Source organism: Sphaerodactylus townsendi, linkage group LG01, assembly GCF_021028975.2.
Source record: "Sphaerodactylus townsendi isolate TG3544 linkage group LG01, MPM_Stown_v2.3, whole genome shotgun sequence".
NCBI lineage: Eukaryota > Metazoa > Chordata > Lepidosauria > Squamata > Sphaerodactylidae > Sphaerodactylus > Sphaerodactylus townsendi.
The window spans coordinates 39,336,979-39,363,695 of NC_059425.1; the positions used below are offsets into that span (position 1 = coordinate 39,336,979).

Below are 26,717 nucleotides of genomic sequence, written 5' to 3' on the forward strand. Positions count from 1 at the left end.
CTCCGTGATCTCAGATTGCAAATGCCTTAACAGACCAGGTGCTCGGGAGCAACAGCCGCAGAAGGCCATTGCTTTTACATCCTACATGTGAACTCCCAAAGGCACCTGGTGGGCCACTGCGAGTAGCAGAGAGCTGGACTAGATGGACTCTGGTCTGATCCAGCTGGCTTGTTCTTATGTTCTTATGTTCTTATGTATTACTTCTAAAGACATCAGATAGTAACCCAAAAATGCAATTACTTAAAAAAGACCCCAGAAACAGTTAAACGTTAGGGGTATGACACATTTACTTCATTGCTAACATTATTGTTTAACAATCAATCCACACTTCTCCCTTGCAAAGGAGCAACCCAGATAATTTTGCCTAGGCACATGAGTGAAAAATCCCACTGCACCACTGGACAAAAATAAAGTAAAAGATTCATAGTTTTTGTGAGCGTCTCATTTTCTGGAGGCATCAAAGCACGCTGCAGCTGTTGTTATGCTAAGGCGGAGTGTCTTGCCTTGAACAATTTGCCAGTGTCAGTTAGTGTTTGACGTTGCTAACGTTGCACCAGGCCAACTCCCCCTCACTTGGACAGCCCTTCTAGGTCATCTGAATTTCTACTGGATATTGTTCTGCTGTGGGCAGAGGTGGCAAGCAGTCTTGCGATTTATGAAGGGAAGACTCTCTCACTGGACAACAACGTACCTCTCCAGCTGGGCAGCTCAGATCCACTTTGTTTTTCTGAGAAATCCCTACACTCTTCCAAGCTCCTTCTCAGGGGCACTGGGATCTGCCTTGGCTCCCACACTGATGTCTGTTTTTGATAAGCCAGTGTCGGAATCTGGTGTCTCCTGGGAATCCGGCAAGCTCAGGCTCGATGAGGTAATGCAGTTTACCACTGAGTTTCCTTTCTCCGTTTGTGGCTGCTCCGACAGTTCTGACCCTTGCGTGCTTGTCGGTGCTTCGGCCCTTTCAGGAACTAATGTCCCTCTCGCTGGCTTTATCTCCCGCCACACAAAAGCACCCTGTTTCTAGAAAGGGGGGAAAGGTTGATGTTAACCAGGGGGATGTAAGCAGTGAGGAGGCGCAGCTGTGAGCTGAGTTCATTTGGTAGCTCAAATGCTGGCATGGTGTCATTCTCTCTATCCTCTGGCCAATGGAGAAACATTTGATAGCGAGGAGAAACAGAAGAATGGCTGAGCTGCCCGTTGTTCTCATTTGTGAACTGGGGGAGGGGCAACATTCACAAAGAAAGCACAACTGACACATTGCCCTCCCTGCCCCCCACCTCTGAACTCCATATTCAGCGTCACAAGTGTTCTGGAACTTGAAGTGTGTGACTTGCATATATTTCTGCCGGGCCAAGTCTATTCCCATTCAGTTTCAGTTCTGGCAACATGGGTTGCTATGGATACAATTCTAAACCTTTGCTTTTTGCAGGCCAAAAAGATTTATGACCACTTTCCAAATGACTTTAGTCATTAAGGGTCACATGAGAATAACAGGATAACAATTTTTTAAAGGAAGGGAAGAGACCAAGAAACAGAACTGGAATCAAGGAGAATGTTTGTGATAACAAAATCTGTTATTTAAAGATCCAGTTCAAACTTTACTGAACTTAGTGGGATAATGAGTGGCTGTAATCTCACTTTTCCTGGTCTTTTATTGATTCTTCCCTTTTTATGGATCTCCCCTTCCCACTCTCCTTACTTTTATCTCACTTATGTCTGTACCTTGTCTATCTCTTGTCGTTCACAATCCTGCTCAACAAGCCAGCAAACATGTTGTTTTGGGGTTCTAAGCAGTCTCCAACACAACACTGATGTTAAATAAGCCTCGAGAAATAGTCACCTTTATTACTAGTTGTCAACATTCGGTCACCCTTGAGTGTGACAGAGTGAACTCTGGATATGGCAATGCAGATGAAAAGGCAGAGTTGTGTGGGTAAGGTCAGGCTTGCTTTTTAAAGAAAGAAGCTGGCTTACTTTGGACCCCAATGGTGCATGCCATTACTTCCACCCAAGCAAAAGCATACCAGCACTTTACAGTGCAATCCTAAGCAGAGTTGCACCCTTTGGAGTCTACTGAAGTCAATGTGCTCAGAAGGTATAACTGTCCTTAGGACTGCATGGTTAGAGTCAAAGAAATATTATGACTTGACCATTCTGCCCGTGTGTGTCTTTATTTTTTTAGTTTTTTGCTGTCAGATTTGTATTTGAGTGGTACATATATGTAGTCAGGTATATGTTTCTCATGTCATATTAGTTTCTGTTACTATTAGCAGCCTACATCAATGTTTTTGTATTTACATACATACATTTATTATTAAGACACAACATTTATTATTAAGTCACCACATTCACTTTTTATCATGGTTGCAAAAACATTTTCTCCTTCTCCCAGAAGACACACCTTGGGCAACTATGGCTTGATCAGAATTTGGGAAGGCCAACCTGGGTTGGCTTAAAATTGCTTTGAGGACCAGATTCAGCCAGCAAGGTTTGCACTGTACTGGTGGCTGAACCCAGGACCTTGAACTGGGTTGATTGCCCTTGCTAAAATATATATAATGAGCCAGAGACAGTATCTAATTTACAGAAGGGAAAAGAACCTTGCTCCCAGAGCAGTTTTTATCCACTGTGTTTCACCCTTCCTCAAAGGAGATCATGATCCCTTCCACCCCACTTTTCCATTTCATCCTCACCACAAGCCTGTACAGCATGTCAGACTGAGACAAAGTGACTGGCCCAAGCTCATCCAAAGAGACTCATGGCAGAAGAGAGGTTTGAATTCAGGCCTCCTATTGTCACATTCTAACCACCATTACTATAATCCTGTTTTCAGAAAACAGCATAAGTGGGCATGGCCCCTTGGGCACTGAAATTGCAGGGGTAGCAGTGCTGAGTGTGTAGTCTCCAACTTTGTCCTGGGAGTTTCTGTTAAGGCAAAGAGCTTGCCAAAATGCTTTATAGCCTGACTGGGACAACAGGACAACAGGTATGCTATTTATTCATGCCTAGTACTGGCAATTCTAGCTTGCTTAATCATATTTCCGAGTGCTAGAACAATGTGCTGGAAACCTTTGGGTAAATACATCCTTCTGGTTTCCTGCTGAATGTTAACAGTGCAGGATACACATTGCCTTACCTTTCCCTGGTAGGGGATACAGGGAGTTGCTCTGGCCAAATACTGATGTTTAAAAGAGACCTCCTCTTGAAAAATTCTCGGAAGGCTGGTCGGCATTCGAGGTGATGCAAGTGGGACTGGAATAGAAAATGGTCACATTCACATCAGAAACCAGGCATGGGATCTGTCTGGACCGCACCATATACTTTGACTCAGATTTGCAGTGGGAACACCACAGAGTCAGATGTGTGGCATAACAAGTTGGGTGTCTGGGCTTCATGCTGAAGCCTCAGATTCAAATTCCCACTGTGTCATAAATTTACAGCACAACCATGAACCAGTTACCGTAAAGGTTTCTTATTGTAACAATATTGTAACAAACCCTAACAGAAAAAGCATGAAAGAACGCTAAAGTGGGCTGATTTGTTAGCTCAAATGCATTGATGTGGAGACTTGGGTTTAGATATAGGAAAGCCAATACCAATTCTGGATTGGTACAGTCTGTGCTGGCAGTCATCAGGGTTGGACAGATGCTGAAGAACAGCCCTCCTAAAAGGGCCTGCTTTTTGAGAGCCACTCAAACAGTAGGCCTGGGCGCATGGCCTTCATATCTACAAGACACAGAGAGAGAGATAACCCAGTAAGGTTTCACGTTTCTACACTAAGTCTATTCAGTCACCACCTCCTTGAGGATGTAAGTAAAAGTGTATCAAAATTACTCCCCAGGTCCTCCTACCTTCATAGCTGGTTTTTGGACCCAAGCCTGCTTCCTCATCCTTAGAGGATTCAACTTTCTTTGGCTGAAATTACTGAACTTTCCCCCTCTGTTGGACCATGAAACTTCATCCCCAGACTGGTTGTGGTGAGTTTTCCAGGCTGTGTGGCTGTGGTCTGGTGGATCTCATTCCTAACGTGTCGCCTGCATCTGTGGCTGGCATCTTCAGAGGTGTATCACTGTTACACAGTGTGTAACAGACTTCCCTCTGTGATACACCTCTGAAGATGCCAGCCATAGAATCCCCCCCCCCCCCGCAATAACTCATAGGCAGATTGGCTGATGCAATGTTTTTGTATTTGCTACTGTATACAACTGTTTTGCTGTCTCATTTTGCAACTCTTGCGATTCCTTGTTCCATGCTGAATCTTGCATGGGGAATAAGGATTTTTCTCATTTAAGCGCTATTTCCCCTCACATTCTTTTGGAGTGCTCTCCTGAAGTGGGTCATTGATGTACATAAACAAAAGACCCCAAAGTTTAATGTCCAAATGGGTCTTGTTTGTCTAAAAAACACTTTGCATGTTATAGCCCCTGCAAAGATACCTATTTGGGTAACAGCCGAATCTTTTCAGAAGTAGGTAGCTTCACAAAGGGACATTAAACCCCAGAGATCTGTTTTCATATTACTTACAATGTCAGGCATTTTGCATCTATTGACAACTGTTTCCTTTTCATTAGCTCCCTCGCTTCTCTGAATGACATCCCGCTGGTTTCCCAGCCCTCAACCTCCTAGCCTGCTCCACGTTATTCCTGCCCTTGTCCTACACACTGAGAGTTTTTCCCCAGCCCAAGTGACCTCTCCCTTGAAGCTGCGTGCTCTTGATTACACACTACCTCCCTAGGATACAATGTTCAGGAGCATTCCACAACACTACAGCAGCCCAGCAGGTGGGGGTTACATGGCTCATAAAGCGCAGCTGAGAATTACTGTGGCTGCCGTTGCTGCCTGGGAGTGGGCAGAGAGAGGGGCGGGCTCAGGGCCGGCGTCCAGCCCAGCAGGCAGGGCCATTCTGCTGCTGGTGCAAGCACATGATGTAGGTGGAGGGGCGGGGCCACGGCCTTATAATGGCAGACCTGGCCTTCCCGTTCCTCTCTTATGCTCAAGCTCCGATGGCTTCTCCCTCCCTCCCTCGTTTTTCGACCTTGTAGTGTTACTCTATTGTTTGTTGGGCTTTGTTATTTACATTCATCCATCCATCACAGCTTGGCGGGTTGCGCTAGGGGCTGATCCATTCAGCAGAGGAAAAGCCTGCGTGCCAGGCTTCCCCTTTTGGCAGGGACCTCCATAAGACGCCTGGGGGTGGTAGCGAGTATGCGTACTGCATGCCTAGGCGGTGGCTGCGGATGGCCCACACCCCCGGGCAGCAAGGGGAGTTCATCCAGAGGCCAGTGCCCAGATGGCTCCCACTATTTTGCTGCTCCGGGTGTTGGTTTTTTCCCCCATGCATCAGGCTGGGAGAAGGTTATTTCTGGGGGACAGCAGACATGCTGCCCAGTGGTCACTGGGGGACAGCAGATGTGCTGCCCAGTGCCAGATCCATCCCTTTGCTGCACCTCTGCTTCCTTCAGCCAGCATACCAATAAACAGGCTATGGCCAAATCTTATTCCACACAAGGTTGTTGTCTGTGTTGTCTTTCCACACCTTCGGGCTCATTCTCCCCTCCTCAGGCAGCAAATAAGTAGCAATCCATTTCCCATCCCTCAACCTTCATGTTTACTATGAGATTAGCAAGAAGCTGTTGGAAGACTTTTAGCTTCTGACTGACTCTTACAAGTGGTGACCTACGAGGAACTCATGGGGGAGGAAAAGTGCCAACCTTCCGCTAGTCCCCACTTGCTGCTTCTTTCTACCCCCCTTGCTGCCTTTCTACTCATTACCCCTCTGCTTTTCCTCCCCCTCCCTTGCCCAGACCCCTGCAGCACCATAGAGGCCTCCCTTCCCGCTTGCCTGTACGCTCATTGCTGGTTCTGCTGTTCTCCTGGTCTACTCTTGCTCTCCCTGTCACCTTGCTCCCTTGCCCAACCACCTGCACTACCACTGGCTACTGCCTTCTCTGCTGCAGCCTCAACAGCCACCGTTGCCTGCCTGGCCCTCCCTTCTTTGCTCCCTCAGCTGGTTGCTCCATGGGTTGATTGCCAGCCACTGCTTCATTTGTTCTCCTCCCACTTAGTGGGATAGTTACCACAGCCATATCTGGTGAACTCTTCTAATTGCCTACACAGCCAAAATCCATTTACTAAGCTAGGAGAACCTCTGGTCTGATCCACGATGGCTACTCTTACAAGTCTAAACCCCATTTTTTTAAAATTAAGGACCCATTCAGATGTAACAGCAAACCCCTCCCCCCAACATGAGCATTTAAAGACTATTGGTCCTGCAACACTCGCTTGGAGGCTCTGTTTGGGAGAACCCACACCTCAACATAAAAGCTGCCTCTGTGGTTGCCATGATGTGCACCACCACCCCATTTGAGGGCACTGTAATCATGCAAACTATGACAGCTACATGAGCAGCACACAAGTGGCAGCAACAGTCTTCACAAATAGCACCTCAGGCCTTGATATCAGCTGGGCCATGTGGTTCTGAAGCTGGAAATGATCCTCATTTGCACAGGATGCAAAAACAATAGGACTTGCTTCCAAAGAAATATATTTTGGAGAACAGAGATTATAAGATATACAATTCCAGTTTAATAAGATAAAAAATTCCAGTTTAAGAACCTCTGTGTGCAAACTGTCCTATATGGACTCTTAGTCATATATTTGCCATGGACGAAGCCCAAACTGAAAAAAGTTCTTGAATTCCAGAGCGGGCCTGTTTCCTCAGCACATTAAGGCAGCATGTCCAGCACATTTCTTATGTTCTCCCTGAAGGCCAAAAGCCAAATCCTGGAAATGTTCAAAACCATATTCCACCTTCTTTTGTTTTGTCTTTGTTCCAAGGCACTCATGCCTGAAGAATTCTGTTAAATTTGAAAGCTTGCCCTACTTGCAACTGGCCAGCTGTTTAAATCAAATGAGTTGTTCTAGCTTTTTAGTCAGTGGCACCAAAAGGTCTGCACAAGACTTGAACAGTAGCAATTAAATTTTCCCCTTTGGATGGCACTGGTTCAAAATGCAAGAGGGGGATTACAGCTCCCAAAGGAGAAAAGCTACCTTCTCTCAGAGGAAAGTTGTAGCTGCAACCTTTTCCTGATGAAATGGGTTTTTCACAGCAAGGGAACAATTCATGTTAGGAAGCATTTAACACAGATCCCCTGCTTGCAGTCTGAAGTGGTAAACATTACTATGTGGATTTTGATGAACTGTTAGATCAGGTCTCTTGCTCTAGTAAATAAGCTTTGACTATTTCCATAATGTCTCCCAGATCATATATATGACTCCTTCAAATCCCGCCTCAGAATGCGCATCTTCCATGAAGTTTTTGGCACAACCACCATCCTAAATGATCATCTGTAGCTAAAAGCTTCTGCTAGGATTCTTTGGTTTGACATTGGTCCTGTTGGGCTTCCATTGTCACAACAGTCCTGGTCTCCTTTGCTTCAGTTTGGGTTGGTGTGCATTCTCTGGTTTGACATTGGCTGTGGTGAGCTGCCCTGTGTTTTTGCTGGGATTCTCTGGTTTTATGTTGATTCTGTTGGGCTTGTTGGTTCTGTTTCCACTGGTAGGCTTCTGGTTAAAGGTTGCTTATTCATATGTTGTTGTTGTTGTTTGCTATTCTGTGCCCTGCAGAAAGCATGGATATTTTTTTTTTGCGATAGGAAACAATGGAGGATGGATGGAGGCACCTTTTTAGGGGCCCACAGAATGGACCCTTTGGTCCAATTCACTTATTATTAATAATAATGATTAATTAATTATTCTAGACCACCCCATCTCCTTTTGGGGCTTGGAGCAATTGAAACTTGGGGGTTGTTTAGTGGCCTGGCAGCAACAGTTCTGCTGCAATATTTTTATTTCATTAAAAAAAAAACTGCCCAGAAGGATTTACCATAGAGAATAATGGATCCAAACAATTTTGGAATCCTGATACCCCCCCCCCCCCACAAAATCCAATAACTGAGGAAGTACTGTAGATCCCAAAGGAAAAATAGGGTAAGGCAGTGGAGAGTGTTCTTGTGTGGCAAATAAATGTCTCAAAGTCCTGGAAAAAAGAAAATCAGAGTTGCCAGCCTCTGTGCAACTGGAGAGGATGAAACTGCACAGTTTTGGCTGGCAGATCCCCCCCCCCTCACCCAGCACACACACACACACACTTTAGGTTTGAATGGGAAAGACATGTGACCTCTCCACCCTCATCCCATCAAGTTTGGCTCTCAGGATTTCAACTGGCAGGAGATCCTGAATAATCACATCAGCTTTTGTAAAATCAAGACCGTCAGTGGATCACGGGAGGCTGGAGTCCAGGAAAGGGTTCCTCATGCACAAAAGACAGTGCAAGCAGAAAGATTAAAATTATGCCTCCTGGTCTCCTTGCACTAAAGTGCAAGGGACTGTACCTCTTGCTATCTTTTCTACATGCCCAAGACATAAAGCGAGGTGCCTCGTCTAATAATTTCAAACACAAATTATCTTTTTAAAAAATGTGAATCACATATTGTACATTCTATGGCTCCACATGGATGTTATTTCATTAAAAGTTAGACTGAAATGATGTGTGCTGCTGTGACTCCTGCGATACTGCAAGCAGAACAGCACTAAGTACATTTCCCTTTCGGCTTGGGCATCACTGGATCAAAGTCAGGGATTTCAGCAAAATATGAAAGAGAGAAGACTTAATTGCTAAAGTATAACTGATGTATGTTAAGCGAGCATGCTCTTTTGCTTAAAAATTCAAGAAAGTACCCAGTTGGATCAGGCCAGTTAGTCCAGCATCCTTTGTAATAATCCCAGCAAACAGTAGGCCTGTGGTGGCTTGCCTAAAATTGCTCATTGTCACTTAGTGGCCAATCTCCTCCCCATCCTCCTTATATTATTTGCTCACTATACTAAAGTTCAGCTATAATGTAATGCTGAATTTCCCAGGCCCAGCATATTTCAAACCACAATTATTAGGTGGTAGAGACCCAATTCTGATCACAATGAAAGGGAAAGGGGGAGGAAGGTCCCCCCATCCTTATGTACTGAGCAGCCACAAAGGACCGCTGTTTTTCCCCACTGGGGAAACAAAGTTACTGATACAGACGTCTGCTTCTAGGACAGAGCAAAGAGTGACTTTCTGTGGCTGTCAGGGGGCAAGCTTCACGGCCCCTTTTTTGTGTTGTGGTCCTAATTAAAACTAGGCCCTTGCCCGCCTGAGAATTAAAGATAAAAATGCCTGGGAGCTTCAAATAGCTGAGTCCTAAGCAAATTTGCTCCTGCCCTCCAACCATTCTGCCAATGCATGCATGGATGTTTTATTTTATTAAACTGTCTTATCATTCACCTTTTTGCATGTTTTTAAATAGAAAGGAGGAAAATATATTTACTAAACAGCAATAAAACAATAGCATATGTTGTTTAAATCCAATGCTTTTCTAGGCTAGTTAGATGAATTGCATTTAAATTTCTGCCAACCTACACTGACTGAATATTCAGCCCTCCCTTTACACACACATTGTCCACCCCACCCCCAATTACCACCAACACAAAAGTTCTAGGCAGGAGCTTGGAAAAGCAGCATCTTTCAGAACTGGCCCAGAGACACAGTTTCTTTTGTGGCTCAGTAGGTCAAAACAGGCTGGGTAAACAACAGCCGGGAGTGGCTTAAGAGTCAGACTAGCGAATTCAGTCACAAAGTGCTGCATTACGGTTAGTGACCCAGGATGTCCTTTTCAAATCCTGTGAATCTACACTAATGCCCACAAAAAGACTAGCTGTTGAGCACAGCAGTCATTGTTTTTAATGAGCACCAAAATGCTGATTTGTACATTGAAAACCAAAACAAAATATCTTGTCCATCTCCTGTGTAAGTCAGACCCACTTCGCTTCTTACTAAATTTCCAATGGTGTATAGCTTAAAACAAACACTTTAAAAAAACACTACGTCCCATGTCTCCATGGCAGAAGGTCCTCTGGTTTCTAGGCGCTCCAGTTGAAATTCAGACAGACAGCCAACTCTGTCTTGGCAGTCAATAAACACAAGGACATATGGAAACTATTCTCCCCTTATAAACTCAGGGGTGCGGTGGAAAATGTCATGTTCTGGGTGTATGTTTAGTATAGCTCATCTGTCCATCATTCATAAAAAAGCTGAATATTTATTGGTGCTGAATTATTATTATGGAGAAGCGAACCAGAGGCAGAGCTGTGGAGCTGTTTGTGAGAAGAGGCAGAAGGGGGTTTAGGAGGCTTTTAAAAAAGGATTGAACAAATTAATGGCGGATAAGTCTATCAACAGTTCTTCCTCCTGATAGCTATATGGAATTTTCCCAGTCAGAGGCTGCCTCTCAGTAACAAATATAGATGGAGGGCTGTTGCCTCTGTGTCCTGTCATAAGGTATCCAGAAGCATCTGACTGGCCATTGTTAGAAACAAAAATGGAATGCAAGTAGAGCACTGAATCAGACCAGTAGTCCATGTAGTCTAGCATCCTGTTTCACACAGTAGCCAACCAGATGCCCCAGCAGGATCACAAGCAGGATCACCAAGGCCAAAACCTTACTCGGTGCTGTTCCTCAGCAACAGGAAATCAGAGATTTGCTGTCTTGGAAAATAGAGGTTCCATTTAGGCATCATGCTTAATAGCCATTGATGGATCTGTCATCCACAAATTTGTCTGAACACCTTTTGAAGCTGTCTGCCCTGGTAACCATTACCAAACCTAACGGAAGTAAATACTACAAGGAAGTTATATGTTTTGTGAAATATGTTCTTCTGTTTGTCCTTTATCTACTGCCCATCAATAGAACTTGAAGGCATTTGGCTGAATTATTACAGGGGAGGGAGGAAAAGTTCTATCAGCTTCCTCCAAACCATGGACAATGCTGTACATCTTTCTAACCTCCCCCGCTGGTCATAGCTTTTCTGAATTCAACAGGCCCCAGTTGCTTGGACTTTTCTAGTAGGGAAAATGATCCTGCTACTTGATCATTTTGCTTTCCCTTTTCCAACACTGAATTAAATGGATTTTTTGTGCAATCCAGCTGGGTTCTTCTATATTCTCATGTTCATGTTTTCTCCTGAAAGCATTACACAATAATAGCTGGGTCTTACTGATGCTCATTACCACTTTTTAAGTTGTCAGAGACTACAATATCATTGGCCCTCAGTGCCTAGTTCAAATGTTACCAAATTCCTATGTGAAAGGCATTTAAATGGAAGAATTAGCATGCCATTAGTGCAGACTACCAAATGAACAAAGATTTATGCACTGTCCATATAACAGAAATTTCTGCCAACACATCTTCTTGCTGCAGTGCCCTACATCCCACTATGTTTTCCAGTCGTCCCATAAATCTTAGGAGCAGCTTTCTGGAGAACATTGGGAGCTGCAGAGTTCATTCCATGAACTGGTGCATTCGCAATTAATAGGATCTCACTGTGAATAATATCCTACCAGCTCCCCTATGCCCAGCCAAATACCCCCCTGCACCCCAAAGTGCCCCCTCACAAAAAATTACTAACCTTCATCCAAGCAGCGCTGAGGCTGGCAACACACTAAGGGTGGGGACAAGGGTTCAGTGGGGTGGGGAAGGCAGTGTGCACATCCAAAAAACAAAGAAGAATTCAGTACCCCACCAATGTCCTCAGAGGCAGTGCAGTGTGTTCACTCTAAGCCCAAACTCTGTCATGGCACGTCCCTTGGTTAGGGCTGTTCCCCCCCCCCCCCCCCGGTCCAAAGCCTCCAGCAGGACAAGACATAGTTCAGTGGAAGCAGCACTGCTGGTGTTTTCTCTCCTGCCCACCCCTAAAAATGTCCCAAAGGCCAGCACATTTTAAGAGGGCCCTTGACCAGGCCTGCCCCCCCCATTCAGCCCAAAGCCAGGTATTAAATTCCCAGCAGAACAAGAAGCATGTCAGTGCAAGCACTGCTGCTGGCATTTTCTCTCCCACTCACCCCTAAAGATGTCCTGGAGGCTTGTACATTTTAAGAAGAGGGCTTGAAGCAGTGTCTGGTTTGGGGAATGCCTTCCAAGTAGCCTTGGGGATTGCCTTCAGCAATGGCGGGGGCGGGGGGGGGGCTGGTGGAGTTTGGCTGGGGACTTGGAGATGGAGGGGGCAGGGTCAAGTGGCCAAAATGCACCTCCCAGATGACTCAGGAGAATGGCACCTGGGTCATCTGCCCCTCTTTCCCCCACCCTGCAGATATGTTATTGTATCCTACCACAAATCTTTCAGCATGCACATGGCAAAAATACAAATGTATAGATTGTCCTCTAATGCCTCCATAAATCAGGGACCACAAATGTCATCAAAATAAGGAGCGAGCAAGAACAAAGGAGTGAATCCTCAAAGCTAGAATAGCTTGCTTTAAAGAAAGCATGGCATATTGGTTAAGAGTGGCGGACTCTTATCTGGTGAACTGGATTTGTTTCCTTGCTCCTCCACATGAAACCTGCTATGTAACCTTGGGTTAGTCACAGTGCTTTCAGAACACTCTCAGTCCCACCTACCTCAAAAGGCATCTGTTGTGGGGAGAGGAAGGGAAGGAGTTTGTAAGCCGCCTTGAGACTCCTTACAGGAGAAAAAGCCAGGGTATAAATTCAAACTCTTCTTGTTCTTCGTAATGGTATTATAATGGTATCATATGGTATTATAAATACTCTCCTCATGTTTACCATGTGTGTTGAACATACTCTGAGAGCCAAGCACAAAAAGCAGCAGACTAACATTACAACCAATCCATGAGAAAAAAGCCAAAATCAGGGAACTGAAAAGCCAAAATAGGAGCTACTGTTCTCTTCATCTCATAGTTCAGGTGTCTCCTGCTGAAAGGCAACAGCTTGCAGACTGAGCAGCAGAAGCTGAGATGGTAGAGAAAGTCATTGTTTCCTATGATACACACACTCATTTTAATATCGCCTCTGGTCAAATAGGTTTTAGAGGCACAGGGGAAAAGACAAAGCACAAATATGTGCAGCACCAACAGGAATGCATCTTTCAGTCCCTTTCATCTTTCATCTTACTTTACTGCAAAACTAGAAACCAGAAGAACTTGAAACTAAGGCCCCTTCCGCACACGCAAAATAATGCGTTTTCAAACCACTTTCACAACTGTTTGCAAGTGGATTTTGCTATTCCGCACAGCTTCAAAGAGCACTGAAAGCAGTTTGAAAGTGCATTATTCTGCATGTGCGGAATGAGCCTAAGAAAATTTGGATTCTGATAAATTTGTCTAAAATACAGAAACTCTAAAAGCAAAGACAGAAGATAATTGGACATTCCATGGAGAAACAGAAGAGAAAGACCTTGGCTGTTGATGAGCCAACTTCAGGATGTGGCACAGTCAGTGATCTCGCCCCCCAACCAACGCGAAAATGTGGCTTTTGAAACTCGCTCCCTGGGTGAGTTTTTTCAAAAGTGCCGTTTTTGCGTCGGCATGGCGAAGCGCACCGGTGTGAGGATGCCTCTTTTGGCCACTCCGTTTTCCTGTTCACCTACCTCTCCTCCCTGCGCAGCTCTAGACAGAGGGCAGAGGGCAGCGTTGGCGTGTCTCTCCAGCCGTCCAGAGCTGCGCAGGAAGGAGAGGTAGGTGAATGTGACGACCCACGGGTGGCTCCGTGCAGAGTCACCTCTCGCAGGGTTGCAGACCTCCAGTGCACTGCCCGCTACAAGCAACCCAGTGCAAATGGTCTCTACGCGCGTCCCACCAGGATTAATACTATTCGCATTGAACCAGGGGTCGGGAACGCGCGGCTCTCGAGGCCGCATGTGGCTCTCTTTGTTCTTGCTTCTATGGCTCCTAAATGGGGACCCTTAGCTGCTAGTGGCTAGCCGCTCCAACCACGAGGGGGGCCAGGGAGAGAGGCTGACCGCCAAGCCAGTTCCCCAGTGTAGCTTTCAACGGTTCCCTACAATCTGGCCTCCTGGGGCGGTGTGGAGAGCAGTGCCTCGTTTGTGCAGAAAGAAGGGAGGGGAAGACACCGCCCTCAGCATGCCGCCGAAGGGGCTGGCAGAAAAAAGAGAGGTTCCTTGGCAGGCTCGTTCAAGGCCCGAGCTCTGGCCGAGGGGAGGCGAGGCAGCAAAGGTAGGGGTGGGCAGGCTTGGCAGGCGGAGATGCCTCGCCCAGCCTGGTCCTTTCACATGGCAAAGTAGCTGCCGCTGCTGCTGCATAAGCTGCCGCCGCCGCTTCACTTCTGGGCACCTCCCTCTCCTCCACCACCATTCAACCCCTCAGCTACCTGGCGGTACTCCAGATCGAAGAGGGAGAGGGGGCCAGGAGCCAGGAGGGAGAAGCCAGCCGAGCAGGCAACCTCCAGCACCTGTGCAGCATAAAGTTCCTCGAGGGAAGCGGGGAAAGAGGCTGGCCAGAAGCACCCGCCGCTTCCTCCAAGCGAGGTCCCCCTCCTCCTCCCCCCGCACGAAGCCCCACTGGCCGCAGCAGGAGGGCGAGGCAGCTCTCTATCCCTGCTCAGCCTCTTCCCGCCGACCTCCCAGCAAGGACGGACGAAAAGCGCCGATCACTTGCAGGGCTCCAAGCAGATGTGGGTTGAGGCGAGAGAAAGGAGGTGCCGCATCTGAGAGACAGCCCGAGGCAATGCTTGCAGCCCTGCTGGTGCCTCGAGAAGAAGTGTGGAGCTATCCGGGGGGGCCTTTCGGCCAAGCTCCGGCGCTCGTCTGCCCCTTAGTTATTGACCTCAAGGCTCTTTTGACGCCTCCAAAGCCCCGCCTCGACGGCAAGCAAGTGCTGCACTACAGTTCCCCCCATCTGTGTGGCAAGTGTTAACTGCTCAGCATCCTGACAGCCCAAGCCATGCCTCTCCCCTCGCAAGGGGCCTCGCCACTGATGCGTCCTCGGAGCCCAGTCGCTTGTCCCCACCCACTCCCTTGCGGCTCCAAGTGTTTTCTTTTCTGTGGAAACTGAGTCCAAATGGCTCTTTGGGTCTTAAAGGTTCCCGACCTCTGCGGTAGACAGCCGTTACTGCTGCTGTGCAGAAACAGCCATCCACAATGGTGATATTGTAATGTTAAATTTACTGTTTCAACCTATATCACCATAGCAACTGTCACGCCCCCAGATACACCCTCACTATTTTCTTTATTTAAGCCACAATTGCACCCTTAGTTAGATCCTGTGTCTTTAAGAAACCCTCTATGGGCAAGAGCACTATAGCATTCTTATTAGTTAGCAGTTCCTGTTTTACAGTCTGTTTAGTTTTCAGGTGTCTGAGGAAGGCTGGAGACAGCAGTATCTCAGACGTTTAACGTGTTAGAGACCTACAGAATTCAGAGTAAGCAAGTTTCAATAGGATTGCAGGAAAAACCAAGTCCAGTTAGAGGACACCATGGAGAACTCAGAAGCAGCAAGCAGCGGAACAGACTTTCTTGGAAGCAAGCAAGGAAGAGTTGGTGTCTGCAAGCTCTTCAATAATCTCCAATCGTTTCCAGCATCGCAAGTATTCATTATTAGTTAGACTTCATGGGAGGAGTCAGAGTCCTAAACTTTCAGTATTATTAAACCGTTTTTGAACTGTTGCTTATTTGTCTGTGGGTCTTACACTCTGTTTTGGCCAACTGCATCCCTGACCTCAGAGAGCTGCTTTTATAAGCGCTAGGCCAGGGGTGGGGCTTGGGGAGGCGTGGCCATGCCCTGGGGCGGGTGGGGGTGTGGCCCCACCCCGAACCCCCCCCATAAAAAAATCTATACCTACGTCCCTGCTTCTGACTACATAATATCAATGAAATTGCTCAGTAGCAAAATATAAAGTCTTTGTTTACTACTGTCACAATTGGGGTTTGGAGTGGAGGTAGAATTTAGCCTTACCTATTCCATGAGAAGGTGGCACCAAACTTCTGTACTTAACAGGCCGAGACAATTTACAGTTTGGCTTCTGGAAATCAGTTCTTTGAGTGCTTTGCTTGTCATAAGATGGTTTAGGATGATGCGCTAAGGGTTCACTACAGGGCCACCAATGAACCTTTACAAAGGAAAGAATTGTGTTGGTCAGCATAAAATCAACAGAGATACACATATCTGCCTTATATCAAATCAGTCACTGGCACATCTAACTCAGTACATGTAGCAGAAGCTCCCCAGAATGTTGGGCAGAGAAAGGTCTTTCCCCAAACCTGTTTCCTGAGATCTTTTTAGCTGAAGATGCGAGAGACAGGACATAGGACCTTGTGTGTATAATCCTGTGTACCAGCATTAGGCCACAGCTCCAGCTTTTCTTTGAAGCGCTACTAGTTCAACAAAGACCTTGCACGGAACAGACAAGTTACATTGGCTCAATTATTCAGCCTCTTCTCACTTTCATAATGTATAAACAATCCTCACCCCCTTGGCTTTAGGGTCATCTGTGTCCACATAACAGATTGGTTTGTTTAGAAACCTGGTGTTGGTCTTGATGAACTTGATATGGTATGGTTGAGGGGTATCACGCCATTCAAGTGACTGGTGGTGCTCTGGTCCCCTCCGTATGTACCTCCCTTGGAACGTCTCTAGGATGTTATTTCTTTTTGGGCGCTCAATGTTAAATATTCTGAAGGTGTCTAAGCTGAAAAACAAAAGTAGGCACAAAGACCAGTCATTTCCCTGGACTGGTATGAGTATTCCTCTATTGTTGAAGGCTTTCACAGCCAGAATAAACCAGCTGTTGTGGGTTTTCCAAGCTGTATGGCCGTGGCAGAGAGAAACATGTCTTACCATGACATGTCTCTGAAGATGCCAGTCACAGATGCTGCTTTTTCAAGTCGTTTGTTCAAAGCAGCTAAAGACTGGTCAAAATAAATAAATAAATCCAATATCAACAACAGTATAAACTTAATAAAACAGCAGCAAAATAAAAGACACAGTCAAACAATTTCACTGCTCCATAAACAGAAGGTGACAACAGAGAGGAAGTTACCGGTAGGTGAAAACACAACAAAAGCTTTGTCCAGGGCCTAAAATTAGTTTAAATTATTTATAGTCTACCTTTCTCACTGAGATTCAAGGCAGATTACACAAAGTAAATCAATATAATCAGTAGGATGATATATAAGCAATGTAATAGTACTAGAGATTTCAGAAATCTGAAATGGAGCTGGCATTGAACAAAGCATATTAAACATGGCATAGTGACCAATGCAGAACATGGCATTACATCAGCTCAAATGGTACATTTTGGGGGGCAAATCTGTTACGATATAGCCCTAAATTCCTTTGTATGACTTCCTGAGCAATTCTATTTTGCATAGTTTTTGAAATGCTATAAGTGTGGGGACCTTCTTGACTTCCGCAGGCAGGCCATTCCACAAAGTAGGAACCACTCCAGAGAAGGCATATAGATAGGCAGTTGTAAATCTTGTCCTTCTGTTGGTGGTACCAGCAAAAGGTCCTAACCAGATGAGCAAACTTGTCCTGGTAAGACACAGGTGACAAGGTGGTTTTGCACTTTTGAGAGTCCCAAGTCATAAAGGGCTTGCATGTGATAGCCAATACATTAAATTGAGTCTGGTAACTGATGGGCAGCCAATGACCGTCGAATGGATGTAATAGGCATACTCCACTTAGCTCACAATAATAATGGAGCTATTGCATTCTGCACCAACTGAAATCTCCAAATTAATGCAGAAGGGAGACACATGAAGAGTGCATTATTGTCTCAATTTTATTGGCTGAGTCAAGGTATGTGGCCATCTTCCGAGCTAAACTAAGTTGCAAACAGCATTTTTTGGTGGCTGCAATAATGTACTTCTCCAGCAGTAATGGTAGGTCCAGTGCAAACCAGGCTCTTACACAATTCAGCTGAAGTCCATCAAAAATGGGAAGCACAGTGTCATTTAAGACCAACTAACATCACTTCTGCCTTGCTTGGGTTTGGTTTCAGTTTCTTGTCTTTCACACATTTAACCATAGCAGTTAGGGGCTCAAGACCTCTACCCCACCATCAGGGAACTTGAATAGAGAAATATAGAGCTGGGTGTCATCAGCATATTGATGACATACAGTTCCATAACTATTAATAATTTTTCCTAAAAGTTTTACAGAGAGGTTGGATAACAGGGGAATAAGACTGAGCCTTGTGGAACCCCATAGGACAGCTTCATTGGCAACCTTCTGAATCCAGTCCATGAGAAATGATTTACACTACAGTGAGGGGAGCCAGACTGTCAGAACATCATAGGAAACCCAGGCAAAAGCTTCATTTAATTATTTTATTTAGGGGATTTTTAGAAGCCTATTTTAATAACAAAGAATATGAGCATTACAACTGGACAAAGGAAGTGAATGTAAATAAAATGGAGGAGGAAAAATATTGGAAAGGGTGGAGACTGGTGAGTGGCACAGAAGATAAAATACAACAGGAAAGTATTTCAAATAAATGTGATCCTTGTGTAAACACTGACAGAGCAATGATAAGCAGAGAGACACCGTTCTAAGCTTGCTAACTTCAATGAGAAGGGTGCAACTGCTTGTGATGGCACTGTGAGTCTACTATTGTCTATTGCTGAGCATCATGTGGATAAAATGTGAAGGGCAATCAAGATAGAAATGCTGTCAATTTAAATGCAAAGAGCTGAAAATCGGGACCAGATTTCACTGCAAGTCAGTCATCTGTATGCAAAAGTTGATGCGAGTTCTGACACATGGAAACTCATGACGGAATACATTTTGCTAATCTTTTAGGTGCTGCTGGACACCTGTTCTATTACTCTATTATCAAGCACTCAAAATAAGTTTTGCTAATCTGTGACAATACATTATTTGGCATCATAATATTCATCACAAATAAATATCTAAATAAATACATACATAAATAAATTTATTGCAATCTTAATATTGCTTCTGAACCATCTTCCAAACAATTAGACATTTTAAAATGAAGATGTAAAAAGCTGTTGAAAATAATAAAATTAAGAGTCAAGCCACAAGCAGCATCAATCAATTACTTTTAACAACTGATGTTATGCTGGTCTTTGGCTCATTCCGCACATGCAGAATAATGCACTTTCAAACTGTTTTCAGTGCTCTTTAGAGCTGTGCGGAATAGCAAAATCCACTTGCAAACAGTTGTGAAAGTGGTTTGAAAACGCATTATTTTGCGTGTGCGGAAGGGGCCTTGTTTCAGTGTTTAAAACAGAATAGAACAAGAAACATAACATAAACATACCACATAAAGGTGGTATATAAGTTTAATAATAAATAAAAATAAATAAAATTATTTCTGAGCCTACTACAAACATTTTCCAGAGCAACAAGAGATGCATCTACTCACATCTGAAGTCAAAGATTTCTATAAAATTGGAATCAGAATAAAATTTAAGGTTTCCACAGAATACAAAAACAGGGATAGTAATTTCAAAAGGACAAGTACCAAAAATTAGGGACCACTCCTGGCAAATAGGAGCAGATGGACTTCTACCCACTGAAGTTGCTGCTTGCAATTATGATTGATCCTGAACATACGTACTAATAAAATTTGGTATAAAGAAGCTAATGCAGAGTTTGTATTTATTGCATAAAGCATGGTATGTAAGATAGAAATGGAATGTAAATGGTTATTTTAAAAAACAGATTAGAAAATGCTGTAAAACAAACAAACAAATCCCAAAGTCCAGCAAATAAACTGGCTGCAACATACACACGTAAATCTTTTTAGTATGAATTCATGAATCATGAAAGAACAAAAGATTCATTTCTGAAGTGACATAAATAGGCAATATCCTGGAACTAGACAGCAACTCCCTACACCTGTTAAAATTTACCAGCTCACCCACACCCACACTTTCTGCTGCATGTGTGGGCCATATTTGGGCAGAGGGTTCATTAGGGAGACCTAGAAAACTGTATATGTTCAGGCTGCTTGATGTTGTGGAACTAGCTCTTTACATTAGCATGTCAAGTATGTGGATGGTCAACTAGCTGGATATCAGAAATATTTCTGTCTCTTTGTTGATAAACAGCTGTTCAGGAAGCTCTCCTTCTGCCATTCATGAGCTGAGCTGATCTCTCCTCCACATTCCTCCTTACCCTGCTTAGTGTTCCTGATCCAACTCTCCCTACCCGCCTGTCTTCAGTCACAGCCTTCAGACTTATTAATGACTTGCCAAAATCTCATTCCAGCACAAGTCTAACTTCTATTCTTATCCTTCTTGACTTATCAGCATCCTCTGACGTGCTGGGTCAACTCAACATCTTTATCACCTTGGCGTATATGGTTTGCATGAAGCTCACCTCCAATGGGTTTTGTCTAACTTATCCAGGGGCTTTTTCCTAGCATCCTAAGATAGTGAGAAAAATCCTATCCACGTGCCTGATTTCCACCCCCCTTCCTGTGCCTGCCTATTGTATTCTGCTAATGACATACTTTCTCCTACATTGCAGATTCTACATAAGGGAGTTCATGAGCACACTGGCAGACAATAGTCAATTTAATGTATGAATATATATATTTTTAACTCTGCGCATGGAAGGGTGTTACATAGATTTTCCAACTCCTGTATCAAAATGTTTGGGCTACTTAGGCACCCATAATATAAGTTGGTCCCACATTAGTTTAGTATGCAATTACCATGATTCATTTGGTTGATTTTTACACAGAATTCAGATGACATGTAGCCAAACTACTGCATTTGATTGTTCTCTGTATTGTTTTCCCATCATGTTTCAGATCTGATTTGCAGTGATTTTTTTTTAATTATATTTTTATAATGTAAACAGGACAGAAAGATGAAAAGATTAAAAATTACAATTATATTAGAAAACTAAGAAAAAAAGATTTGCATATATTACATATCTTAATCTAATATTCAATAGAGAATAAATGATAAATATGAAAATCTGTAAAGAATAGTATAACAATGAACATGGGATAGAGATTATTGTAATAGTCTAATAAAAATAATAAAATACCCAAGACAATATTTGATAGCTGATAGTGATATTATAGAGTACTATATGATGGATTATAACATAATAAAACAGTTAATAAAGACTGGTAATATTAATTATTATTTTTGGTCCCTTCCGCACATGCAAAATAATGTGTTTTCAAACCACTTTCACAACTGTTTGCAAGTGAATTTTGCCATTCCGCACAGCTTCAAAGAGCACTGAAAGCAGTTTGAAAGTGCATTATTCTGCATGTGCGGAATGAGCCATTAATTTCTAAGGATTTCCCCAAAATTTAAAAGAATTCACATACTGTATTGTTATATTAATGTATTCATAATATGTTTAAATGCTTCTGGTTCCTTTTCAAGATGATATATCATGAGGATTATATCATTCCTTTTCAGCTCCCCGTTTTTTAAGAGTAATGTAAACAATATGCTTTCCGTTTATCTTGGAATTTTTTAATTGGTCTCACAAAATGTGTTAGTTTTGCCATTACCGTATATTCAGCTAATTTATTTTTCCAATCCTCTTGGCAGGGATATTCTATTGCTTTCCATTTTGCTGCAAGTATAACTTTACCTACTGTTCTTATACATCAAAACAGTTCTTCTGATTTTTTTGAATATTTTTAGATAAATGCCTAACAGCATATTCTTGGCATCTATAGCAAATTTAATTTTTAAAATTTTCTGAATTTCAGCTTTTATTTATTTTTAATTTTGTTGTCTTTCTACACATCGACCACATAGAATAAAATGTACCATCTACTTCTTCACACTTCCAACATTTTCCTTTATATATTTTTTTCATGTTCTTGATATTCTTTGAAGTGATCTACCAGTGATAAAACATTTTATACTAATTTTCTGTTAATGTGTGGTTGGCTGTGAACGTGATACTCTCTCTCTCTCTCTCTCTCTCTCTCTCTCTCTCTCAATATATATCTTCTTCAAAAGTTTGCATCCATCTTACTATACATGATTTAACTTGTTCTGATTCTGTATCCAATTGAAGTCATAATTTGTAGATTCGTCCTACTAAATGTTCCTTTTGTTGTAATCACCTTTTCAAATTCAGTCAGCTTCCTTATTACATCTCTTCCTTTTTTAGTCTTGAAACAAGTTGAAAATATAACAGCCATTGTACATTTTTACCTTCATCCTTCATGGGGTGATATCTTAAAAAGCAATCATAGTATGAGCTTATCCTATGTGATGAATCAAAGTGCTGTTGAGGCTTTCCAGTGTTATTGTCTCTTCGAAATTTCATCTTTTTCTTCTTCCTTCAGTCTGATTAATTATTTCACTCACTTTCAGAGTACTCATGAATCTATTGTAACTTGTCTATTCTAATTTCTTTGGTGGTATAATGGCAGTGGCTTCAGTACTGCTTTCTTTTAGCCAGCCAAAACTCTGGGCCTTTAAAAAAACAAATTATAATTGCTATTTTATAGTTGTCCTGCAGGAATATCACTATGAGCTGTAACCTTGGTTTGCTGCAAAGTTTTTTTAAAAAAACCATGAATATAGCCTAAGAGAAACCATGTATTCTCCAATTGTTCAAATTGGATATTATATCCAAAATTAGTAGCCTATTTTTTCATGCATTTGTAGCCTTTCTCCTTCTGTTTCCAATCTCAACAAAAGTTTGTACATCTTAGCAATAATATGTGCATCACTGTACATAATTCCCTTTCAAAGTCAAATTAATATGTAAACCCTTTTACACTGTTTTAAACCATTTTACACCGTTTTCACACCGCTGTTTTTGGCCCATGCGGAATCTGCCTTAGTTTCCTCAAAACCATACTAATTTTTCTAGTTTGAATCTTTTCTATAACTGTACATAAGAGAACCAGTCACAATGAATATCTTTCACCAGAAATTGCTTGCTCGTTTTCATTTTACAGTTTATAAAATTCATTTCTTTTCAAGTCATGTCACATCCATATAGTTCTTGTGGTGACAGCCATCCTGGTGTTTTCTAACAAAGTCTAGGTTTAAATTTATTTTATACTCTTACTATGGCCCTTTCCGCACAAGCCATAAACAGCGCCCTGGGGACGGCAAAAACGCCGTCCCCAGGGAACTGTTCGCACAGGGGGTGCAGCTGCTGCACAGCCGCGCCACCCTCGCACCTCCCCAGCGGCGCGAAGCCGCTGTTTCCTGAGCGAGGTTTTTGGGAAACGAACGGCCCAGCTGGCTGGAAGAGCTTATTGTTCCCCTCCCCTTTCAGTCACCAAACACCGTGCAGTATTCTTCGCCATGCCAGCCAAAGCACAGGCCAGGGGACACGCCCCCGCTGCCCTGCGACTTCCGGGCTGTCATGCAGGGCAGAGGGGGCGTGTCCCCTGGCCTGTGCGACGCACCGGAGGCCGGAGGACACGGTACGGTGTTTGGGGGATGGCGCAGCCTGTGTGGATGCTGCGCCGTCCTCCCTGTCACAACCGGGACCGTTCATGCGAACGGTACCAGGGGGGTTGGGTCGGCGTTATGTATGCCGACCCAACCCCGATCGTGGCCGTGCGGAAGTGGCCTCTGACATGTCTGCTATAGTCATTATTAAAATCCTTGTTTGGTTAAACTTTATCATACCATAAATAAGCACGGCAACCAAATTTGAAGTGATGTCCCTTTTAAAATATAGTAATCTTCTATTACTTAGTGTAATGCATTTTTTCACCCAACTAAACAACAGGAAGCAAAATACAACTTCAAATCTAGTAGGGCTAGACCCCCTTCCTTTCTCTTGCATCTTGGAGTAATTTATACTTAAATTGAGGGTTTTTTCCCCTTGCCAGATAAATTTTATTTATTTATTTATTTTAATTTATTTCATATTTATATCCCGTTCTATCCCCACAGGGTCCAGGGTGGGTCACAATGATCAATAAGTACAATCCATTTTTTTTAGCCATTATCTCCTTCTCCTCTTTCTACCCCTTCTTCTGAATCCTTATCTGTAATGTCATTAATCTCTCTTGGTAGTTCCAGCTGTAAATCCTTCAAGATTTTCAATGTCTCTGTTAAGCTAGCAACATGAGTTTCACTTTCTCTTTGTATAATTAGTTTGAAAGGGAATCCTCAGCGATATTTTATCTTGACCTCCTGTAGTTTTTTGTAACTGGTTGCAGAGTTTGTCTTCTAAAGGTTTCAGAATTTTGATCATGCCTGAATGCCACTTAATTTTCCTTATAATTTAAGAATAAAAGTTTCCAAATTTGCTTAAGGAAATGGTCTTTCATTGCATATTGTGTGAAACAAACAATAATATATCTTTGTATTGGAGCAGTTACTCTTGCAGATACAATTCTGTGAGCTCTTTCAAAGTCTGTTCGTTTGAGGAGGGTTTGGGAGTTAAAACTGTCGATAAGGAATCTCATAATGCTCCAAATACTCCTCTCTAGCCCACCAATATAAATGTTTGTATGGTGGCCTCTGTGCTCCAGCATTATTATTTTGAATTTCACAGTTCTGTTTTGGTTCTCAAAATTTTTAATTTGCTCGTAGTGTGCTTTGTCCATATCTCTGTAACATTTTTTATCCTACCAGCCAGTTCCTTTAATTGGTTCTTTAACAATTCTCTCCACCTATACCATTAGTTCTTGCTTTAGATCCCATTTTAATTACAAATAATTGATTCCCCATACATTTTAAGATGTTTGTACTTTCATTCTCCATACTTTCTTTCTTTGTGCGTTTGGCAGCCATATTATCAGTTCAGTTCTGCTGCAGATTTGTTTGTTTTATTATCTCTTCAGTTTCTTGAGGAAAAAGCTGTTTACATGTTTAAACAAGGCATGTCTTCTATTAGGACTACATTTTCCTCTGCCTATTTGAAACTTTCATGGCCAGAATCAAGTAACTGTTGTGGGTTTTCTGGAATGTGAGACCATGATCTGGCAGTTTGGGCTCCTAACATTTTACCCACATCTATGGTTGGCATCTTCAGAGACATGTCAAGATAAGATGTGTTTCTTTTCATGACACAGTGTGAAGTGATTGCTACCGAATTTGTTTTTTAGAGGCTTTTGGGTATCTAGCTTTGGAGCCCTGAGATTAGGTGTCTGCTATTATCCAGCTCAGCCCTACCCTTGAAGTTTTGTTTTTATTTAATGCAGCGGTTCTCAACCTGGAGGTCGGGATCCCTTTGGGGGTCAAATGACCCTTTCACAGGGGTCGCCTAAGACTCTCTGCATCAGTGTTCTCCATCTGTAAAATGGATAAATGTTAGGGTTGGGGGTCACCACAACATGAGGAACTGTATTAAAGGGTCGCGGCATTAGGAAGGTTGAGAACCGCTGGTTTAATGTGAAGGAAGGTGCTACACTGGAATCCACCACCTGAAGTCTGTGGAGGTGCAATTCATTCTGACTCCTCTACCTCCTGCCTTCTCTTTCTCCATATCTGTTAAGAAAAAAATTAAAGGCCAGTCTGCTGTGTTAAAAGATGGTATAGTTACTTATTTATACACTAACACAAATTTACATTCTAGTTTAATTAATTAAAAACATTTTAATGGTCTTATATTTCTTTATGTTATTTATAGTCTGCCTTTCTCACTTAAATATATTTAAATAAGACAACACTCATGTAGGAATGCCTTATTAGTCCACCATCAAAGGAATGGTTTTAAACTTATTGAAGAATATGATGGGGATGACTAATAAATTGGGGATGTTACCTCTTTTCATCAGTGGGCTTCTGTGCCTTTGCCATCGAGGCAAGAACTAAATAGTGAAACCTTCACTCTTTTTTTTTTTTTTGCCTTCAAGTCACATCTGATGTATGATGACCCTGTAATGTTTTCAAAGCAAAAGTCGCTAGGTGGTTGTTCGTCATGGCCTGCCTCTGCATCAGGACCCTTGGAGGTCTCCCATCCAAACAGTAGCCAGGGTGGGGGCTGAGAGTCTGTGACTGGCCCAAGGTCACCCAGCACAGGTAGAGATTTGGACTTGGCTTTCCCAGGTCCTAGTGACAGTCCAACACCTTAAGCACTCTCCTATTCCCTGCTCCTGCATCTCCCTACAGGGAAAATAAATCTGTCCAATTTCTGCCTGACTTCCAGCTCTTTCAGACTTCATTAAAAGAAAAACACAGGAATACGGTATCTTCTCACAGCATCTCCGTACAGGCGCGGCGGGAAACCTATGGAATGTTACACCCTCCGCGGCCACCCTGCTCGGCGTGCTGCACAGACACCCACGAGAGCCTTGGAAAGGACGCAGCAGCACTTACACCGGGCGCGAAGGCATCCTTTGCCGTCGCTCCCTGCACAGCTTCTATGGACAGGTGCACGACAGCGAGCCTTCGGTTGCCCCGACGCAGCTTCCTTACACGACAGGCAACGCCGCGCTCGGCGCCTGAATGGTTGCTAGGTGACGACAGAACGCGAGAGGCAAAGGAGGGCGGAGACTGCGGTGCGCGTGACGCTTTGGCAAACTTCGCCTTCCCCGCGATCCAGGAGGGGAAGGGGAAGCTGGAGCCGGGGTTGAAAGATGGGGGTGGGGAGGGGAGTTTAAAAGCCCCTTCTTATGTTTTTGTCTTGGGTGAATGGCAGATAGATAAGAGGAGTGTATTATCTCAAACGCCTCCTGTAGCCAGTTTTGTGCACCTCTCGTCCCTTGTTTGTTTAAAGGCTGAAGACGCCACCGAGCTCGTCCCCTGACTAAACAGCGTCTTTGATTTCGGCGCTCTCTTTTTCTTCCGGCTTGTGGTCATCCTATAATTAGATCGTAAGCCTATTTGTGCACGGCCTGTGTTCTTTTACGCTCCGAAGAAGAGTTTGGTTCATTCTACTGTACCGTTCCGTTCCTGGATGTCTTGTGCTGTCTAAATTAATTATTTGCTGTGTTTTGTAAGCT

The 26,717-nt window shown here is 43.5% G+C and overlaps 1 protein-coding gene across 1 annotated transcript; it reads right to left on the minus strand.

The window, feature by feature from the left end:
• Window positions 1–278: 278 nt before the first annotated feature.
• LG01H2orf73 (linkage group 01 C2orf73 homolog) lies at window positions 279–26,211 on the minus strand. The gene is made up of 5 exons (XM_048508265.1): window positions 26,092–26,211; window positions 16,310–16,529; window positions 15,797–15,950; window positions 3,134–3,249; window positions 279–1,017 (listed from the first exon to the last, which is right to left on the minus strand). Exons 1-5 carry the CDS (start codon window positions 26,106–26,108, stop codon window positions 739–741), a joined length of 786 nt encoding a protein of 261 aa, XP_048364222.1. The 5' UTR covers window positions 26,109–26,211; the 3' UTR covers window positions 279–738.
• Window positions 26,212–26,717: the final 506 nt, after the last annotated feature.